Below are 21,281 nucleotides of genomic sequence, written 5' to 3'. Positions count from 1 at the left end.
TGTCCCATCCAAACCACTAGATCCCTTGCCAGACCCACCATCCTGCACAACTGACATGGGGGGGGGGGGGAAACCACATCTGAGGAGCTTTCTTTGTCAACATCGGGATCGAACACGGGGCCTACAGGTTAGTGATGAAGCAACTTGTGCATTGAGCCACCGTGGCACCTACTAATGAACAAGCATTCCCATCTACTTGTATCACAATGGATACCATGATACAATTTTTAAAATATCTTGTAATGTTTTTCATTCAGTATATTTTTCAGTCAATGGATATGTATTTAGGATTGCGACTGTTGAAGAAATATATCTTTAAAACTGTAACAATTCTTCCTCCATCAAAATAAATTTTATTTAAAATAAGATGACCGTCAAATATTTACATATATTCATGTATGTACACAGTAATTCACAATTATTTCCAGCTCACTTCTTTTTGGAAGGTTTAGCCTTTAAAGATGAGTCAATCTGATCTGCATTTAAGCCCTTGACCGAGAAAAGTCTTTCGGCTCTTTGTGTCAGAGTTCCACCACATTTTAATCCACGTTCCATTAAAGCAGCTTTCAAACTATCAAGTCCAGCTTTTTCCAAATCTTCAACTGAGTTAAATTCTTCCAAATTAATAGGCTTTAAAGGCTGAAAAATGATAATTCATTTAATCAATACAGAACAAAAGAAAGGATACAATACTTCGGCCCTTTTGAGACAATTTTGTTTGGAAGGAAAATTTTGACTGTACAGGCATCATTTCTGTCTACTTTCTTTAAATTCTATCTTTGAAGGGTTCTTTTATGTGCTTGCCAATGTGAAATGTATGATAACAACTGAAGAGAAGGGGTGTTGACTCGTGCTAGTAGGATTTAACTAGATTGGGTTAAAAGAAATATTCTGTGGCTGAAACTTAAAAGAATTAATTCAGCACATCTATTGGCAAGTCATGATCATGCTACCTTATTTATGAAAACTTAAAGCCATGCTTAGTTAACACTAATAGTTAGTATCCTTAAAGGCTCAATGATTTGAAAAGCCTAACGTAAACTTTTTCAACTGTGACTTGGATTTTAAAATATTTTCGAACCCTTTGAACAAGTAAAATAGGATTTAATGGATAATTTACACAACAGGTAGGACAATTAAACATCTAATACTTAGAATAAGGCTATTATTTATTATATGGAGCTGTCAAGCCAGCAAGAGTGTTATTGTCCCTTTAAAAAATCTATACTTTTCGTTGTAATTAATGTGTTAATCACAACCATAGAAAATGGTGATAAGTACCTCTCTGATTTAACCATGGTTTTTAACATTATTATAACATGACCTAAATCACCTCATTAACACTGGGTGGTGTGATTTAAAGGGGCTAAATCGCTAATATTTGGGACCTCAAAATTGACACAAATGGGTCGCAATGCATATAATAATGTAATATACATGTATATAAACTGATTTATATTCAATAGTTTCCGTTTTTACTTTAAGTTCAAATCAGTTATGTTCGGCAAAATACGCCAGAAGTGTCAATCCAATGGCTATCTCTAGCGTCTGGTTATTCCAGTCTACGCCGATAGTATTTGTTGCGCATGCTCTCCAGATAAGAATATGGCTTCACCATTTGACATGACTTGTGGAATATGTCTAGCCTCGTTCTTCGAGTCCGTTATTACAAATTGCGCTGAAACACATCATGGTACACGATTCGTGTACCAATGGTAAAATGTTTATTTTGTGTTAAATATTGGATATCAGAAGCCCATCTTTTCAAAATACGATAACAACACCAATGTTGATTTAAATTGAGAAATAATTCGTGTTTTCGATGTCGAAGATTTTGGATGATACTAACTACTTTAACTGAAACTTTGATTGGCTAACTTCGTCAATAGTCATTTGATGTCAAATAACATCAATGTGATCATCCAGTTACCAGATGATATTAGGCTGTGTTGGGACCATAAGAAGTAATGTTACCAACAATAAATATCATATGCCATGAAGATAATACAAGTAATGTCAAAATAATGAACTACATGTATTTAAATGTGAATCCAACACTATTAACTCTTTAAAAAACTACAATAAGCTGTAGAAAATTACAGTATTAGTCAATAAAAAATACCAATTTTAAAATTCAAAACTTACCTCTTTTTCTTCAGTGGTTACTTCACTATTAGGGGGAGGTAATGCAGCTAAAAGAGAATGTTTTTTGTCTGGACTGGTCTTGCAACTTGTCACCAAGTCTGGTTTTTTATCACTCATAGTTTTATCATTGGAATCAACTTCAGGATTTTGTACTGGAGTAGATTCTTCTGGAGCTTTTTCTTGCGTAGTTTCGTCGGGAGAAATATTTGAATCACTGGACGATTGTGTATTCCCATTCTCTTCATCACTTGTATCCAGGTCACTCAAATCAAGACTGGGATCTATACCAAGCCTGAAACAGATGTGAATATAGCAAATAAAGAAATTAAAGTCTATCAAAAATGGTTATCAAAATAAAGTAACAGGTAACTCTCCGCCATTGTGTGAACTTAAAAAACACAACCACCAAGTACCTTTCCTAATTGAATATGAGAAAACGGAAAATAGACAACCTCTTGGTACATTCTATTTTGTTGTGTGATGATATAAGAACAAAAGTACTCTGAAACAGAGAGAGAAATGTTAGTTAACGTCCACTTGACACAAACTAGGTCCTTTCAATTTTATTTCAATAATTTGTTTGCGCATCGGGGTCTTTAGCAGTAGGAGGAAACTGGAGGACCGTGAGAAAACACGCAAGGTTGGACAGGCGGACCCTACTCTTGTCATGTACAACTGGGGAATCGAAATCCCACCAGTTGACTCAGTGACAGACCTTATGATACAGTGCACGCATGCTAACCATTTGGCCACCCAATCCCTCACTCTGAAAAGGTCTTGTGAAACCCTCTCATGGTTCATTATTTCAATTACACTGGAAATATAATGGACACAATTCTACGAAAAACATTTCTACCATTTGGCCAAATAAAAAAAAAAATATTCTGGTTCTCAGATAATCCTGTGTGTCACTTTAAAACGACCTTCCACATGACTTTTTTTTTATTTCAAAAAATAAACACAGGCTCATTAATTACCACACTAAAATATTTAATGAATTCATAGGTTCAATTATGAAGAACACAAACCTTGATAAATATTAATGACAATCATAAATTAGACTTGATAATCATACATTCCTATAAACAACAATATGATGAAAGTCATTTAACCAAGTAGTGATTCTTTGACAAATTAAAAAAAACTCCCTCCTGTATCAGATTTTTGTTAAGGATTGTCTGAAAACCAGAATAATTTTTTGCTATGTCCCTTATTACAGGTGATTTTGTTCACTATGATTCTCTAGTCTTTATCAAGCAATGATGAACACTAGAGAAACCTCATTCAGTAATAAACAGTAATAGAATTGCTTAGAATTGTGTCCTGTCTATCTCTATTGGTTCACAAAATCTTTGATCCAGACAAAAACATGCCAGGAGTAAAAGAACTGCTAACGAAACACACATCACAGAGCTACAGATAGTTCCACAGGACTTAGATAAATGTTGTTTGTCATAGAATTGTCAAGTCTTTTCACTAAACTACTTCTCAATTAACTTACCATTCCTTAGTTTTCTTCGCTTTATGTGATGAACCATTATCTGTAGCTTTCCTTTTTGTAGTTACACCTGAACAACCAGCTGTTTCTGATGTCACTGTAGCTGATGTGGTCTTAGCTTTCTTTAATCCTATTGGTTTAAAAATACAAAACAAAAGTAGAATCAAATAAATTTGATGAAACTGGGAAAAGGACTACGTGTAATATTAATTATTCATCCAAAAGAATATTAATATCAAAATTATTCAACAAATAAATGTGCCAGTGGTTTTACTTCTGGCTAATGACTAAAAATGTTTTAAAATGTGTCAAAGAGATGTATGTTTTCCCCAATCCTACCCATTATACTTATCTGAAAGCAATTAGTTGAGTCAAACTAAAGTTATTTAAAGGCTCAATACCACTCTTGTTGTAACTGAATAATATGTCCCAATCTTTATTCTGGTCAACAAATTGTGCTACTTTAGAATATTTCAATTAATTGATGATACAAATTTCATCTTAACACACCTTATTTAGAAATTTTGAAAAATTCAACATAATGGTTTGAAACGTCTAACATAAACCTTTTCAAATGAAACTTTGATTTAAAAATATTTTCGAAACCTCTGGACAAGTAAAATAGGAGGTAATGGTTAATTTACACAACAGATAGGACACTTAAACATATAGTACTTAGATAGAGATATTATTTATTTTCTGGAGCTTTCAAGCCAGCAAGAGTGTTATTGTCCCTTTAATTGAATTAACATCTGCAGGGCACTGAACGCCCACACCCTTTGGGTTTGAGGAAACAATATTTGAATTGCTGAATTTTAGGACATTTTTTTTAATTTCCATAGTTTCAAATGCTAAAAATATTTGATATGTATTCCATTTAAAGTTTTCAAGTAGCCAAATAAAACAAGATCATAAATTCATATGTTATAGTTAATGAGGTTAGTATTCATACCTCTCTGTAAAGCATCTTCTAAATCTTCAACAACTTTATTTTTCTGCTCTACATATGTGGGATCATCAAATTTATGTTGTGGTCTATAGCGTCTTCTTTCCATTCGTTCTTTCCTCTTTTCTTCTTTTTCTCTTTCTCTATCAGACTGTTTTGACAGCCAATCTTTCAATCTGCAAAATATATAATATGATTAAATAACACCAGAGTGAAGCTGAGAATGCCAACACTAATCAAAAAAGGATTATTCAGGGGCATGGCCTCTCATAAACACCTATTCTTCACAACTTGACAGAAATAGACCATAAGTTACAATTTCTATTCTTTTTCAAATCTGAATTACATTACAACTGTTGCAAAAATGTTGAATCATAACTGTGATGTCTTGGTTACTGTGAACAGGGGCATTTATGTGGTTGAGAACTGCATTTTTTAATGACCATGACTAAAAGCAGTAATAAAATTTTTCTTGTAACTTTATTATCCATACAAATTGTACAATTTCATTTACTTTTTTTCATTATTGACATCTCTCATTCTTCTGCCACTCAGATCTCGACAAGCTTCCCGACTTGTTGTCTTTTCAATCTGAGCTCCTATAGCTCTTAACATAGATCCAAAACCTGAAATGAAAAAATGACTTATTAACATAAAAATAAGAGAAGCGGGGAGGAGGAACGGCAACACTGCCTTTAAAAAGTAGCAGAAGCTGGACAGGCCGGTAGATCTGTGTAGCTGCTGGATAAAACAGTGGTGCATGTGGAGATAGTAGACAAAATTGAATAATTTAAAAATCCCTGCTCAACAGTAGTAGTACATAACAGATTTTCAGTTAAATAGACAGATGTTTATTCATCATAACATTTCGGGTTATAAGACATCTAATCATTTCTGGCATGTTGCTTAATTTTGTAAAATTCTTGTTTCAAGTACCATACCTCCTTTCCCACCCACAAGACGTGGTACAATATGATATATGTAATTCTGTACCAGGCCTTCTCCATCAGACAAAATCTTTCCATTTCCGGTAACATAAACATCTCTAGTCTCTACTACCTGCAAACATAAAAAAAATCAAAATAAACAATTAATTCTATGTCTATTGATTAAAAAATTGGGCGGGTGGGGATTAATTTTTTTATCCTTATATTTCATAACTGTTAAATTTCTGCAAAACAGATGTGAAAATTCTAAAATGAATAATATAACTAACATTAAACCAACAAAGTCTCTCGATCTATTATATTTTCATTAAATCAATCAACAGATTTATAATTACACAATATAAGCTTACATTACAATTCTCTGACCTCACATACTAAAGAACACAGTTAAAATTGTGTTTTTTAATCCATGTTGTGGGCCAGTATTTCAGTTGCTTTCCTAATTAAAGCCCAAACAGTTCTAGCTACAAGAATATTAATTCGTCGTGAAAATCATTCACACTATCAGTTACAAAAGTCAGGCTGTACTTTTCACTGGTGTATGTGACTCGCCATCATTTGACATATTTGCTAGCCACATTTCAATTATCCCTGCCTATGAAATGTTTTAACTTGGGCTTTCCACTCTTTAAACAATAATGGCTACCTTCCCAGAATCCTGATAAGTGGTAACTGCATATCCAAAATTGTTGAAATTGCCATATTACATTAAGTAACAATCCTACAACTGTACAACCTACTTACTTCTTAGCTACGAGAACGTAGCTAAAAACGTTGAGATATATACTGATGTGTTTCTTTAGCTACGATTGGCAACCTTCAGTTTAACGTGGCAAACTCAATTTTTTTATTAATACATGTAACATCTTATAAATAAAATAATTTTATACTATTATGACTAATTAAACTTACAGGGGCCAATATAGTAACACAACTATCGCCTTTTTCCAAATATTCGCATTTAAATTAATGAAGTGTTGTTTTTGTCGGACATTCACCGCCATCGAAATCCATTCATAGTTACCGTGCTTTAGACATGCCCCAACACTACACACCCCTTTTACCATATTTGGAAAATTGGCGGAGTCTATATTTTGCTTTGTTATTCTACAATGCCAAAATGTCTACGACTCCTAATGAAACGTGTTGCTTTTTTGATTGGCCGTTATAAAAGCCTTATATTTAGTCCCGCCTTCATGATGGCAGCGGCAAACGTATCCTGTTTAAAAGATGGCGGTCTTAGTAGCGGCTTAACGCCTCGATTTTAAATACGACGATTTGTACCCGTTTCAGGTAAGATTATATGCTAAATAAGTTAATTGTAGTTGGGTGTGGCAGAAATATTATAAACAAGCCAACAGTGAGGCTGATGTCCCCCGCCGAAATTGCAAAATAAATAGATGACACATATTAATTAATCGCACATTTATTTTTTTCACTAAGTTTCATCACTCTCTATCAGATAGAATCAAGATTATCTTGTCCCAAACCATCGACAAATGAAATCGATTAGCTCTGCTTAGCTTCAGCTCGAAATGTTAATTATTGAACTCAGTCAAGACATTCACCTAATGAACATCTACATATACATCAAGTTTAAACATTCACCTAATAGACACCTATGCCAAGTTTGAACATTCTACCTCAATTAGAAGGAGAGTTATTGTGTTCCAAAGTTTCTACCAATCAAATTGCTTATCACTCTGCTTACCCTCAGCAAAAAATGTTCATTATCGAACTTAGTTAAGGTATTCATATAATAAATCTATACACCAAGTTTCATCAATCTCACTTAATTAGAACTAAAGTTATCGTGTCCCAAAGCATCAACCAATCAAATTGCTTATCTCTGCTTACCCTAAGCGGAAAATGCTCATCTTCGAACTCCATCAAGGCATTGACCTAATCAACACATACACCAAGTTTGAACATTCTAGCTCAATTAGGAAGAGAGTTATCGTGCCCCAAAGTATCAACCAATCAAATTGCTTATCTCTGCTTACCCTAAGCGGAAAATGCTCATCTTCGAACTCCATCAAGGCATTGACCTAATAAACACATACACCAAGTTTGAACATTCTAGCTCAATTAAAAGTTATCGTGTCCCAAAGCATCAACCAATCAAATTGCTTATCTCTGCTTACCCTAAGCGGAAAATGCTCATCTTCGAACTCCATCAAGGCATTGACCTAATCAACACATACACCAAGTTTGAACATTCTAGCCCAATTAGGAAGAGAGTTATCGTGTCCCAAAGCATCAACCAATCAAATTGCTTATCTCTGCTTACCCTAAGCGGAAAATGCTCATCTTCGAACTCCATCAAGGCATTGACCTAATAAACACATACACCAAGTTTGAACATTCTAGCTCAATTAGGAAGAGAGTTATTGTGTCCCAAAAAGTGTGACGGACAGACAGACGGACGGACAGACAGACGGACAGACAGACGGACAGACGGACGAACCCATTTTAATAGTCCCCTGCTTTCTTCGAAAGGCGGGGGACAATAACAATAATCAGTCGTTGTTTTGATTAAAAATATTGTCAATTTTGTTTACAAATGCCGGGTGTGAATCACTCCCGCATGTGCAACGTTGATGTTAATAGCATCATCTCTTATCTCGAAACACAGAGGGTTGAGAGGTAAGGTTTATTATAGAGCGATGCTCTAAAGCGCCAAAGCTCTTTTCCGATAACACACGAGCGTAATTGAAAATGTCACCCACAGACTGTTGATTAAGAAAAAATTCAGACCGGAACCGGATACACTGGAGAAAACAGGCAATGCGCATGTCAACTTACCAAATCTTGTCCAACCGAGATTACGCGCCTCATAGAACTATTTCTATCATGCGTCTAATCAATGACGTCACATATTTTTTACGTCAATGAAAATAATTCTCACACTTTTTTGTTCTTTCTTTTTAAAAACAAAATTAATGTATAAAATTTAGATCTAAATAAAAATCAATTTTGAAAAACTAAATTATTTAACATTTTTTGTATCACTTGAGAAAATTAATTATTAAGGTTTTGTATTTGACAATAATCAGCTTCGCTCTACTCAGGCAATGCCTGTTACATATTATCTACTTACTTCTAAGTCAAACAGTAACTCCAACAATTCTTCTTTACTTTTGACATTATCTACAAATCCTCGCCCCGATCCATAGATGTAAAAGCAACCCATGATAACTTTGTTGAAAGTAACTGATACTTCTGATTCAGCTCCCGTCTCGGTCTTCTGGCGATTGGCGTTCCGTTCTGAGACTAAAGTCGATGATGATGAATTTGCTTCGGTCCCGGAATATTTCACTTTCAGGGACGTTTTGGACCACTTCAAACTAAGTCTCTAACTACTATGAATTCGCAAGCAGGAAATGTTATATTGTAGTTTTCTTTCGAAGACTATATTCTAACGGAAATAGGAACAATAAATAGGTGTAAATATTAATAGAACGGCATTAAAAAGACAAATATTGTTTTAGTGCGACGAACGTTCGCACACCAATTCAATCTTTATTATAAAAGAACTTTGGTAAGAGTTACCTGTCTTTAATGTTTCTTACTTCCGGTATATGTCAAAATATTAAAAACCGCGAAATATGAACATGTTAGATAGCAATCTGCTGCTCTTTTAAAATATTATCTAAAATGAACACAGTTTTAAAACATATTTTTACAATTCTCACTTTTCATGAACTCTTCCAAAATGTTGAAACCCATGATAAAGATAGAGGGTGGGAAAATAAAGGAAAATTGATAGCCATAACTTTTGAAGAAATTTGGGTGTTTAAAAATGATTTTCTTTTTACACAACTTGTGAAATTTAGGATTCATCACCAGATGCAAGAAATCCAATTACGGGAATATTTCTTATTTCACCCAACAATGAACATTCAAATAAATGACAATACACTAAAAGAGAATCAATTGGATGACATGCCAAAGTTTTATTTTGGAAATGGTAAACCAAGTGAAAATAAAACATCTTTTTTAGGACGGCTTCATGATCGCTACTTCAATGGAACATTTTATCATGGCCGACAAATTTCTTTCTTCAATTGTATTCATGATAAAAACTTAAGAAAACAGAGATCAACACAATTAAAATATATCTGCCTAGTAATTCAAGATGAAGATGTTGAAGAAAAGATTAAAATGTTACAATCACAGTCAAATGATTGTGGATCTCAAAACCCTATACACGTTCACATGCAAAATAAGGCTACCATCTTGAATAGGCAGTTTATTCACAAGAGCCAAGAAAGGCGCAAAAAGCGTAGCGTCAACTCAATAACTTGCGTTTTACACTTAATGGCCGATCACACTTTTTATAAACATATTGGAGGAGAAAATATCGCTGTCACGGTCAGTGAAATGGTTGCCAGTGTGATGGAAGCTGATGTCATATTTCGTGGAACAGATTTTAGTGGGAATGGTCAAGGGGATAACATTGGTTTTGTTGTCGGCAATATCACAATCTATTCAAGTGAAAGTGACCCCGGGAATAAATTTTCTGACTCGATCAATGTATACGAATACTTGGATCTAATGACAGAATACGACCTGAGTCAATACTGTTTGGGTATTGGGTTCACATGTAGGGAGTTTAGCAAGGGAGTTGTTGGACTGGCATGGGTGGCAAGCTCAAGTAGATATGGTCCTGTTGGTGGGATATGTCAAGGAAAAGTCAAGATATCACAAAATAAATATAGAAGTTATAACACTGCTTTGGTTACATATTTAAATTATGGATCAGTGATTCCATCTCAAAAATCTGCTCTTACTCTAACACATGAACTGGGTCATAGTTTTGGCAGTTCCCATGATCCATCTAGTAATCCAACTTGCTCTCCTGGTGGTCTGTATGGAAGTTATATCATGGATCCCTACACTAACTCTGGTGAAAAACCCAATCATAGAAAATTTTCATTATGTAGTGTTAACAGTATATACCCAGTTGTTGTAAGAAAAGGTTACTGTCTAAAGACGTATTCTGGACCAATCTGTGGAAATAGTGTGATGGAAGGAAATGAAGAGTGTGATTGTGGAACAGCAGGAACATGTTCTTACAACGATGATTGTTGCACTCCAGTCGACCCTCCTATTGGTAGTACAGACAAGGCTTGTACAATCCGACGATCAGAAGGTAAAGTTTGCTCACCAGTATCATCGCCTTGCTGTGACAAATCCTGTCAATTAATTCAGCAAGCTAAACATCAAGTGTGTAAACTCCCAACAGAATGTTCCATGGCTTCGTATTGCAATGGCACATTCTCAAACTGTCCTTCTCCCGAGTTTATGCCAGATGGTTTGTTATGTAATGGAGGACGTAAAACCTGTCTCAAAGGACAGTGTTCATCAAGTATTTGTAAAAAGAAAGGTTTAATTGAATGCCAGTGCATCAACAATGATGAACATCTTTGTCAGGTTTGTTGTAAAAATGATAATATCACCAATTGCGAATGTCTTCCTGCTTCTCAATATGGTTTAACTCAAGTGAATGGCGATATACTTACCAAAAAAAGAGGTGAACCGTGTAATAATTTTAACGGGTTTTGTGACAATAACGTCTGTGTATCTGATGAAGAAGACAGCATTCATTCTAGAATGAAACTAATATTCAGTGATCAGAACATAAAGGATATTTGGTACTGGTTTGAGAATTTTTGGTATTATATACTAATGGTGTTTTTTTTATTAATATTAACTGGGGGAATATATCGAGCAACTTATCAGAAGATACGACATATTGACATCGATACGGAGGCTTGTCGTTATGGCAAACTATTATCAATATGCCAAGGCGCAGATACCCATGTTCAATATTTCAAGGAACAGATTCAAATCCTATCTCAACAATTTAATGACAAAATTTTGGAGGTCGAATTAAACAAAGAGACGATTAGTCCAGTGATTGCTATCTCCCGTTTACAATTATTATTTCCAGATGTCAATATCAGTGAATTATTTCAGGTTGTGAATTCCAGCTCCTCGGAAGAGTTTGCTGTTAAAATGCTTCTCATAAAAGGCTATTCCATGAAAAAATACAGCATCAAGAAAAATGATGACATCTCATCTAAACTAAATTTATCCAGACAAATTGATAGTCAAACAGCCACTAAAAGTTCTGATCATTTGTTTAACAATGATGTAACACTTGTAGACATTTAATTGGTTGTAATTTATCTAATAAAATAAAATTTAATAAAAATTTCACCGTGGCATTGCCCCTAGTCTTAAGCCACCCTTGGTATTACTCAGGTACCTTTTATTGTAGTCATGGCAAAACTCAGCATTTGATTGACTTGAGACTCGATGCACTATAGGATATTGTTATGAAACTGGATACCACGCTGAAACTGGATGCCGACTAACTAACCAGAAGGTCCCAATTCAATCCAGGTGTTGGCCGTTAAAGTTACTCTGGATATTCCAGCCTATCCCCCCCCCCCCCACGCCCAAGTCTTGAGTGCAGGACACAGGGCCTGGTATGGAAAGTATCTATTCATTCAGATGGGGCAAAATACAGAGGTCTTGTGTACATTGGCACCATGTTGAAGATCCCCTGATTGTGAGAAGTTGAAATAAGAGTACACTATAGCATCAGGCTGACCTTAAAAATATCTTTGTTTCGCCTAACGCGACCGACTAACTAAAACCACCCCCGACTTAAATTATTTTATTGCACTTTTCCACGATCTTTTTATTTTATTTTGTGTGTCAACCTGAAATATATCACGAGAGTTATTTCCCTTTACTATGGCTATGGTTTGATTCATTATTGAAACTGGTTGATCAAGACGAAAGCGTCATAGGTGTCGCTTCTCAACAAAATGGTTGCAGACGAATACACGTCCATTCCCACGAAATGATTCTGCTTCTATGTCTGTGGTGCGTAGTTTTAAACATGACGACGATATTTTCAATATCTGTTTTCGAGAAAAATGAAGACACAACCCGCAGTATCGTTAAAAACGTGTTGAAGGAGTTTCACACTTCAAGTTCGTGGCAAATCGTGTGCGAGTCGGGCATCACGAAAAATTCCCAATGTCATTCACTCATTGATTTTTTTGCCAATTGAATAAAGAAGACGAATGTTTCCACCCGGAAAATTATTAAGCTGTCAAATTAGCTCTTAAGTTTAATAAAAAAAACTTTCAGTTCGTTACTTTTTACGTCAGACCCCAAATTCATTAAACAAAATTAATGAATCTGTAGTATACAGCTAATAAGTTTTCTGTATTGATTTCTCTAACTTTAAAAAAAAAATCTGAAAAAAAAATTGACCTACCGACCCTTCTCCTCGATTGTGGGTCGGGTTTGGTGAAACAAAGATATTTTTAAGGTCAGCCTCATTGTTAGGCAAGACTGGATATAAGGCACCTGTCACAGATTTTGTCAGATGCAAATCATCACACAACCTACATATTATAATATAAATGTTCGATAATTTGTCTGTGACATGTGCCTTATCTCCAGGCTGTTGTTCGGGCAAAATTTCCCTTATAGCCAGCATAATGTAAAGGAAATACCCGTCTTCATTGCCCCAGTTGTGAATCTGAGGTAAACAAATACTTCAATAACTGACTGCTTGGTAAAATATTGAAGGGAAAGCCATGGTCCAAAGCATAACAGGGTCTCATTTTGGTATAATAGAGAATCAATTTCGATGCATCATTGTAAATAATCATCAGTTTATATATCTTTTAGTTGCCATGGAAGAAAGACAACAACTGGTTCTGAATTTAATAATATAAATTTACTGGCCACATATTAGATCTATTTTACAATTACACTGTCGCTGTATCAGCTTTCAATGATCAGATTCGAGAGTTTATTATTCACACAAAGTTTATCACTGTTATTTAATTTTATCCATTCTAATGTCTCGGTAAAGTCAACATTTAATTTCTTCTCAGAACTTGATTTAAAATAATGCACAATATCACAGAGATTTTCCTCTATATAGTCATGATATATCTGAAATATATAAATTAAAACAATCATTATATTGCCGTGTAAAATCTGTGGAGGAGACAAACTTGTAGAAGTTTAAGGACAAAAATGTAAGGGTTTCCCAAATCGACAGGCCGACAATTAGGAGTGTCTGCACGCGTGACGTCGAAGGTTGCACGCGGAGATTGAGCGCTTGATGTACATTTTGATAAACTTTATGAAGAATTAGACGTACAACACTTTCTGAGATAAAAATCGCGGGCAGTGGATAATTCGAAAATTTAATTAGGCTTCGATATTTGTAATAAATAGTCAGCGATTAAAGACAACATTGTCTTATGTATGTAATGAATTCTCCTTCGACTTCGCTTGCGTTGCTAGGTACCAGAAGAGGTAAGTCATGTGACACAAACATGACCTCTTTTGATCGATTTTTTATAGCCAGGGTATTCCCCGACAATTGCAACACTTTGAGAAGGAATTGAAGCAAAATTATGATAAATTAATTAGTTTGAATATGTTTTTAGTCCAAATATATTATCAAATCACCCAGTTTGTACCCGGGAATGTATCTTTAAAGGGGCGACGTTTTTGGAAAAAAGTCTACAGCCCTCTGCCGATTCAAGTACGAAAAATATGGCATGCTTGTTCCTTGGACAATTGTGGATCGATGACTTTGATATTTTATATGACATCATGATTCCAAGATGGCAGCAATAATATCATGCTTGGTTCCTGGTTCAAAGTGAACTTTTGGGTTTATAGAAACATGTGACAAGTGTCTTGCACGAGGCAGGTATGCTTACTCTTTCAACAACACCTTATATGTCAGTGACTTTAAGTTCGAGTTTTTGTACTCATGAGCACATGAATATTTAACTTAAAACAAATGGATTATCCTAAGAGAGAGAAATGGGGTTTAACATGCACTCAACACAAACTAGGTCATTTCAGGACTAACATGGTTCAATTTTATTCAATAATTCGCTTGCACATAAGGGTCTTTTAGCAGTGGGAGTAAACCGAAGGACCCAGAGAAAACCCACGAGGCTGGACAGACTATCGAAACCACGTCACTTGACTCAATGACAGACCTTATGATTTCACGTGCATGCGTTAAACCACTATACACCCCCTCCCCCCCCTCAATGGATTAAAGACTTACAGATGAACTTTTCAGCACTTTTAAACAACCATTTTCATATACTTGTGGAGATATCAATTCGTCTTCTAATAACATAATGATAAATAAAATATATTTCTTCCTGGAAATCTGAAAAGATTAATAACAAGAATCATAAGACAATAGATATTTTTCTTTAACTGGATATTATTCATCAAACTTCAGAACCTGTAAGTAACTTATCAATCTGATTTTAGGATTCTTATAATGTACATCAACTAGAATTATTCTTCTTAAAGGGAGTTTGACATTTAATTTTCAAAAATTGATATGTAACATTCTATTTTCAAAAATAGATATGTGACATTTAATTTTCAAAAATTGAAATGTGACATTTAATTTTCAAAAATTGATATGTGACATTTAATTTTCAAAAAATATGTGACATTTAATTTTCTATTCGCTTCCTTGTACTTTGAAATCCCAGCATGCATCTTTAAGCAGGTAATGTAAACTGATTAAGTTTTCTTGTTGAAGCCTTATGGACAAACGACTGATAGTTCAAATCAGGAGCTCGGTTTGCACCCACTGGGCCTCTCTTATTTCAATTTACAACTAAAAGAGACCTTTGTTTTATATCCTATCCAAACAACTAGAAAACCATCCTAGAAAACCCCAAGGAAGTTCCTCGACCAACAACAAAATCGACAATAAATTCACTCAATAGTTTGAATTTAATTTTCTAATTGGTGGTTATATACTATTAAAAAAAAGTAGGGGATATTTGATTTTGGGGGCATAATACTAAAATATGCAAATGACTACGAAAAAAGTCACTATAGAACCTAACAGAAGAAACATTTCCAGTTACATGTGACGCCCAAACGCACCAATAGCTACCGCATGGAATGCAGGTGATGCTTGGGATCATCATGGGGGTCCAACCCAAGATTTGCACGACTCTGACTTTGAATGTTACAGTCATTGTGGCATTGAATTCCAGGGTGGAAACATCAGTTTAATTGTTTTAGTGACCAGAAAACAAATTTTGATATGCGTCGGCTTACCCAAAATGAAAGGTTACGTGCCCTTGGCATGCTACAGATCGGCACAACACAGGCGGTTGTGGCGCGGACGATGAATGTTTCTCAGTCTGTCATAAGCAGGCTATGGTCCAGATACCGTGATACACAATCTGTACAGGACAGACCACGCTCAGGTCGACCAAGGGCGACAACTCAAGCCCAGGATCGATTTATCCGTACCTTGGCCTTGAGAAATCGTGTCATCACAGCAAATCAGATCAGCGCTCGTCTTCAAACAGACACTGGTGTGAGAGTGAGTGGCCAGACGATTCGGAATCGACTGCATAGGGGTCACCTTCGCGCCCGACGTCCTCGCGTGATCCCTTGTTTGAGAGATCATCACATTCAGGCAAGACGTCGTTGGTGTAGGGATCGTCAACACTGGGATAATCGACGCTGGAGCAATGTGATGTTTTCAGATGAGTCAAGGTTCACTGTTGATTTTTTGGACAGACGTAGGAGGGTGTGGCGTCGTCGAAACGAGCGCTTCCAAGACGTTAACGTCATCAGACATGATCGATTTGGGGGTGGTTCTCTTATGGTGTGGGGAGGCATCACTGTTGCTGGAAGAACGGCTTTACATGTTGTTGCAGGGCGTGTTACAGGCCAGTACTACCGGGACAACATCTTGGCAGTCCATGTTGTGCCGTTCGCACGACGTCATGGCCGCCGTTTCATCTTCCAGGATGACAACGCAAGATGTCACAGGGCCAGGATCGTTACAGGTTACCTCCAACAACAGAACATCACCACATTACCTTGGCCAGCACTGAGTCCCGACCTCTCCCCCATCGGGCATGTCTGGGACATGCTTGGACAGAGGTTACGTCAACGTCAACAACGTCCTGCCAATGTCCAAGAACTTGCTGCTGCGTTACAACAGGAATGGGACAATCTGGACTAAAATGACCTTAGACGTCTCATTAGGAGTATGCCACGTCGGATCAATGCTTGTTTGGCAAACAGAGGAGGATTTACCCGTTACTGACTTGGTTGTGATGCTATGGTAACTTTGCTGTTTGACCCCGGGTATCATTTTACCCTTATAATGGTCAGTCTGTGCCTTACTTAGTCTAACGATCATTTGGAATAAATCGATGAATGTGAACTTCATTTCATTTTGTCATTTGTTTCTTCGTCAGTTTCATTAGGTGACTTTAATAACACTTAAAAATCAAATATCCCCTACTTTTTTTGAATAGTATATATTTAGGCACTTGTCTTTTAAATAATTACAATATGGAAGAGGTAACTTAGGTTCAAGGTTAGGTAGCTTCAATGATCTAGGGTTAGGGTTTTAGGGTTAGATCATCAACATTTCAAAAGTATTTAAGAGGTAATCGTAATTCATAAAAATAGCATTTACGAGATATTATTTTTTTGTAAACACTGTGATTTTATTTCGAATAACAACTATGGAAATAGGTTGTTATCTCACTAACGCATCGACACAAACTTATAGAGATCATCGCTTGTGAGTAATTCTTAAACATACATTATGCAAGGGCTAAATCTGCCTATTGCGAGTCTTTCTTTAGGCCTGAAATGTTATCTAAATTATTAATTAGACATTAATTAACTTATCCAGACCATAATCAAATCTCAATGTCATTGCTAGCCTGCGATGTTTACTGGATTAGGTTCTGGGTTGCTGTTTCATGATTTAATCATGAAATGGATAATCGAGACTATGTTTTTTATCGTATCGACTTTAGTATTGATGATCGAGACTAGGCTGAAAATTCAATCGCTAAAATTTTGGTTCAGAGTGGATCAATTTGACTGAAATTTTCAGCAAATTGCCTTTACATTATCTAGTTTGTAACTATTATAGTGAGAACTGTCAACTCTTTTATCAAATCTCCCATAATGTATCTTTAAACAATATCAATCACTGCTTTCTTTGTGCATGTGATTAATGGAGGTTAATATGGGAAATAGCCACACAGAAGTTTGATACAGGGAATAACCACCTTAAAACATCAATAGTTGAAGATATAAGTTGGATGTGTGTAAAATGAAATGGGGTTTAACGTCCTACTGTTCTGCTTCGAACTGGGCTAATGAAGACAGGCATACGCCATACAGTGTGCTATGAGTGAAATTTTGCCCGGACAGCGACCATAGGTAACTAACATACAAAAATTAATTGGTGGCTAGCTTTTTTTTCGCACGTATACAGTGAATGGCCATTTTGCTCAATAATCCCAGCCAGAATTTGGCTATTTTCTAAACTTGCGTTAAAGTTTAAAATATTTGTTTTAGAACTGAAACACATTAACTATTAGTCAATCCCAACGCTAAAAACATCAACAGAATTGATTGTGTTTATCTGAAATAGACCTGACCGACGCACAAAATAGTGCAATATGGCGGCCTCTATGAACAACCCTCGCAGACGCTGTCATTGAAGACAACGTCAATTCTATGAGTTGTAGATGTTATTTTTGTGAAAAATCAATCGAAGAGAGAACATGTTGGGACTGTACGAATTATATAGTCTTTATGGGTGCAACGGACACAATGCTTAAGATAAACCTATTGTTTACAATGTTGACCTCATGACCCATTGACGTCAATGTCATGACCTGTGATGTGTAGATCACGTGATATGGATATCATGGCTATTGACTGTGTCTGAGATCGGCACTACAGCCTACTCTTATATCGAATTTCAAATGTCAAGGGATCTTTTACGTGCCCGCCAATGTGTACACAGGACCTCAGTTTTTCGTCCCATCCAAACGACTAGACAGCTGTCCTTATCAGGCCCTCCATCCTGCATCACTGACAAGGGAGAACCACACCGGAAAATCTGGATGCACTTTCTCGGCCAATGCAGGGATCGAATACCCAACCTCCAGGCTAGCGAGCCAGCGTTTTACCCACTTAGCCACCGTGATCCCCTGGGTGTGTGTAAAAGATAAATACCAACCTGTTTATTTGAACTATTGTATAACATATAATGCCATCTTATAGAAGATACTGTAGAGAATATAGTTTGATGTTTTAAATCTGTTGTCCACAATAATTTACATACATCAATATAATCACTGGTAAATAAATCTGGCTTACAACAAACTGTAATATACAGATAGGAGGAAGACAATATAACACACAACTTTAATATGCAGATTTAACATAGAATATAATAAGCCAATGTCACAAACAAACCTTGACAACCAAATTACAAATAAATAGAGAAATGGGAGAATGGACGAATGCGGAGCAAAGTCATTTTCGGACTAAAATATGGTAATTTTTATTTTTTATAAAAACACACATATATAGGTTTTACAGAGCCGAGTAAACCATACGGTTAGTCAGGCAATTGTAATCCTTGACAAGTACAAACCTGAAATCAAAAACTCATGACTTGAATAAATAACAGGCCTTAAGGAGACCGAGAGAGAGAAATAGGGTTTAACATCCATTCAACACAAATTAGGTCATTTTGGGACTAACATATGGTTCAAATTTTTCTCAATAATTCACTTTCGCAGTGGACGAAATCCAGAAGATTTGGAGCAAACTCACAAGGTTGGAAAGGCAAGCCTTCCCCTTGTCACATATAAGCGACAAATCGAAACCATAACTCATGGCAGACCTTACGATCTAAGGCCTCAACAACCAACCATCTATCAGTGTATGGATGAAATGTCATTCAAGGATTTGACACCCAGTCTGGTATTCTGACATGCAACCATGTTGTCTATCTTGCTAATGGCTGTGTCATTTTCCTGCCTCTTCACATCTAAGTTATTTAAACACATTTCTCTCTGAGCAGAGTAAATTATACCCAGAATCAATTTTGTTAAATGAGGTCAATTCTGGTAAATATCAATTCAAATTGTTTTCATTTCATTTGCATCTTTCATCTCTAACAGAAAGCCATCATACATAATATCTGTTCAACAGACAGAGAGACAAGAACAGTTTGAGAAATCTATAACACAACATTAGAACCATTGACCTATGCGAGAGAGAGAGAGAGAGAGAGAGAGAGAGAGAGAGAGAGAGAGAGAGAGATGGGGTTTAACGTCCACTTAACACAAACTAGGTCATTTCGGGACTAACATACAGTTTAATTTTATTTCAATAATTCGCTTGCGCGTAGGGGTCTTTAGCAGTGGGAGGAAACCGGAGGACCCAGAGAAAAACCCCGAGGTTGGACATGCGACCCTACTCCTTGTCACATACAACCGGGGATTCGAAACCACACCAGTTGACTCAATGACAGGCCTTACGATACAGCGCGTACATCCTAACTATTCGGCCATCCTCCCCCCCTCTCCTTTTATGCATTTAAAGCTCAATAGAGAAAACTTGAAAAAGCACAATAGAAACTTCTGTTTCAGTATTATGGTAATATAAAGAGAGGATTAATATTATTGTTATATTGTTAAGAAACACTCACCTACAGTTAGACACAAATCTAAAACAATTTGAGCTAATGATTTAATTGACTGGGGAAGGGTGTCCTGAAAAACAACAAATAAATTATGACTACCCCGGGCTTATTATGGCAGTTCACAAATATGCAATACAATAATGTCAATTGTTTGCATAATTGACTAACACTGTTTACAATGGTACACTACAAAATTTATTTGAGCTTATGCAATTCTAGCATGTTGTACATTAGGAGGGCACAATGCACATAGCTAACAGAGATCTAACCTAATTCGAATCAATGGACCAATATGTTTTTAAGAATAAATGTGACATGAAACAAATATGGGGATCTGAAAAGTCAAAAGGGTGCTCAATGTAATTGTTGGTATCTGGACAATGAATTTCAGTAGCTGATATCAGATGAATTGCAATCATCTTTATGTGGGTTAATGTATCACGTTTTTTGGTCAGAAAGGGACAAATGAAGATGTGGGGGTTTATCAAAGATTTAAAAAATGTTTCAAAGGGTTTTCAAGCGCAAAAATGTTGGGGACCACTGGTATAAAACCCTGACTTTTATTCTGGCAATTAATAATGGGCTTTAATGTAATATCTTAAATTGTATAATAAACTATCGAACGTACCTCTTTATATAATACAATAAGATGAGCTGTATTTAATAACATCAATAATCTGGTACTATCTATATTACAATTACCATGTACTGTTAACTCTCTATCTATACCCTATAACACACAAAAACAATATGATCCCCGGCCATCATGGAATAACAATCAGGGCCGGATTAAGAGGGGGATGACTGAGCTGCAGCCATAGGCCCAATATTAAAGGGCCAGATTAAGAGGGGGCTGACTGGGCTGCCGCCAAGTGCCCAGTATTAAATGGGTTTCAAAATTAGTTCTATAAAAAAGGGGACATAAAATTTTCGCAGCTATGGTAAGGCGACCAGGGGCCATGACTTGCATCATCTTCAATAGAAGGCTTCATCTCACTTTAACTGTGTACATCTTATCAAGGCCTTCACGTATTACTCTACATTTTTCATCACTAATTTCGATAGATTCCCTCCATAGTAAATAGCATTGTGAGTACCAAGTCTCAACACCATTAATGTGATGGCTATAACATAAATTTGACACCAATTAGAAAAGCCGAA

General features: G+C 36.0%; 3 protein-coding genes across 3 annotated transcripts in view; 1 reads left to right on the top strand and 2 right to left on the bottom strand.

The window, feature by feature from the left end:
* Window positions 1–325: 325 nt before the first annotated feature.
* LOC126821079 (splicing regulator SDE2) lies at window positions 326–9,050 on the bottom strand. Its single transcript, XM_050549387.1, has 7 exons — window positions 8,637–9,050; window positions 5,531–5,648; window positions 5,104–5,215; window positions 4,596–4,765; window positions 3,647–3,773; window positions 2,146–2,437; window positions 326–639 (listed from the first exon to the last, which is right to left on the bottom strand). The coding sequence occupies exons 1-7, from the start codon at window positions 8,727–8,729 to the stop codon at window positions 430–432; spliced, it is 1,122 nt and encodes a 373-aa protein (XP_050405344.1). The 5' UTR covers window positions 8,730–9,050; the 3' UTR covers window positions 326–429.
* A 145-nt stretch (window positions 9,051–9,195) lies between these two features.
* On the top strand, window positions 9,196–11,716 carry LOC126821586 (disintegrin and metalloproteinase domain-containing protein 10). The gene has a single exon (XM_050550038.2). The coding sequence runs from the start codon at window positions 9,386–9,388 to the stop codon at window positions 11,714–11,716; it is 2,331 nt and encodes a 776-aa protein (XP_050405995.2). The 5' UTR covers window positions 9,196–9,385.
* Window positions 11,717–13,295: 1,579 nt separating this feature from the next.
* LOC130013009 (codanin-1-like) overlaps window positions 13,296–21,281 on the bottom strand; it is a 58,434-nt gene continuing 50,448 nt past the window's right edge. The window contains exons 23-27 of the mRNA XM_056101342.1: window positions 20,749–20,850; window positions 20,127–20,190; window positions 18,645–18,790; window positions 14,667–14,774; window positions 13,296–13,525 (exon numbers count right to left, since the gene is read on the bottom strand). Of these exons, the coding sequence (XP_055957317.1) occupies window positions 13,352–13,525; window positions 14,667–14,774; window positions 18,645–18,790; window positions 20,127–20,190; window positions 20,749–20,850 (594 nt within the window). The 3' untranslated portion in view covers window positions 13,296–13,351. The remainder of the gene's footprint in view (window positions 13,526–14,666; window positions 14,775–18,644; window positions 18,791–20,126; window positions 20,191–20,748; window positions 20,851–21,281) is intronic.

The sequence above is a fragment of the Patella vulgata genome, chromosome 5 (assembly GCF_932274485.2).
Source record: "Patella vulgata chromosome 5, xgPatVulg1.2, whole genome shotgun sequence".
Taxonomy (NCBI): Eukaryota; Metazoa; Mollusca; class Gastropoda; family Patellidae; genus Patella; species Patella vulgata.
The sequence above is the reverse complement of the archived record's forward strand: the minus strand, read 5'-3'. Positions and strand labels throughout refer to the sequence as shown.

Excerpts from the sequence above, each read along its gene's own strand:
- LOC126821079 (XM_050549387.1), bottom strand. The coding sequence starts at position 8,729 with ATGGGTTGCTTTTACATCTATGGATCGGGGCGAGGATTTGTAGATAAT. Across the intron at positions 5,649-8,636 it reads AGTTACTGTTTGACTTAGAA|GTAGTAGAGACTAGAGATGT; the intron begins GTAAGTAGATAA and ends TTATGTTTGCAG. Across the intron at positions 640-2,145 it reads TAACCACTGAAGAAAAAGAG|CCTTTAAAGCCTATTAATTT; the intron begins GTAAGTTTTGAA and ends ATCATTTTTCAG.
- LOC126821586 (XM_050550038.2), top strand. The coding sequence starts at position 9,386 with ATGCAAGAAATCCAATTACGGGAATATTTCTTATTTCACCCAACAATG.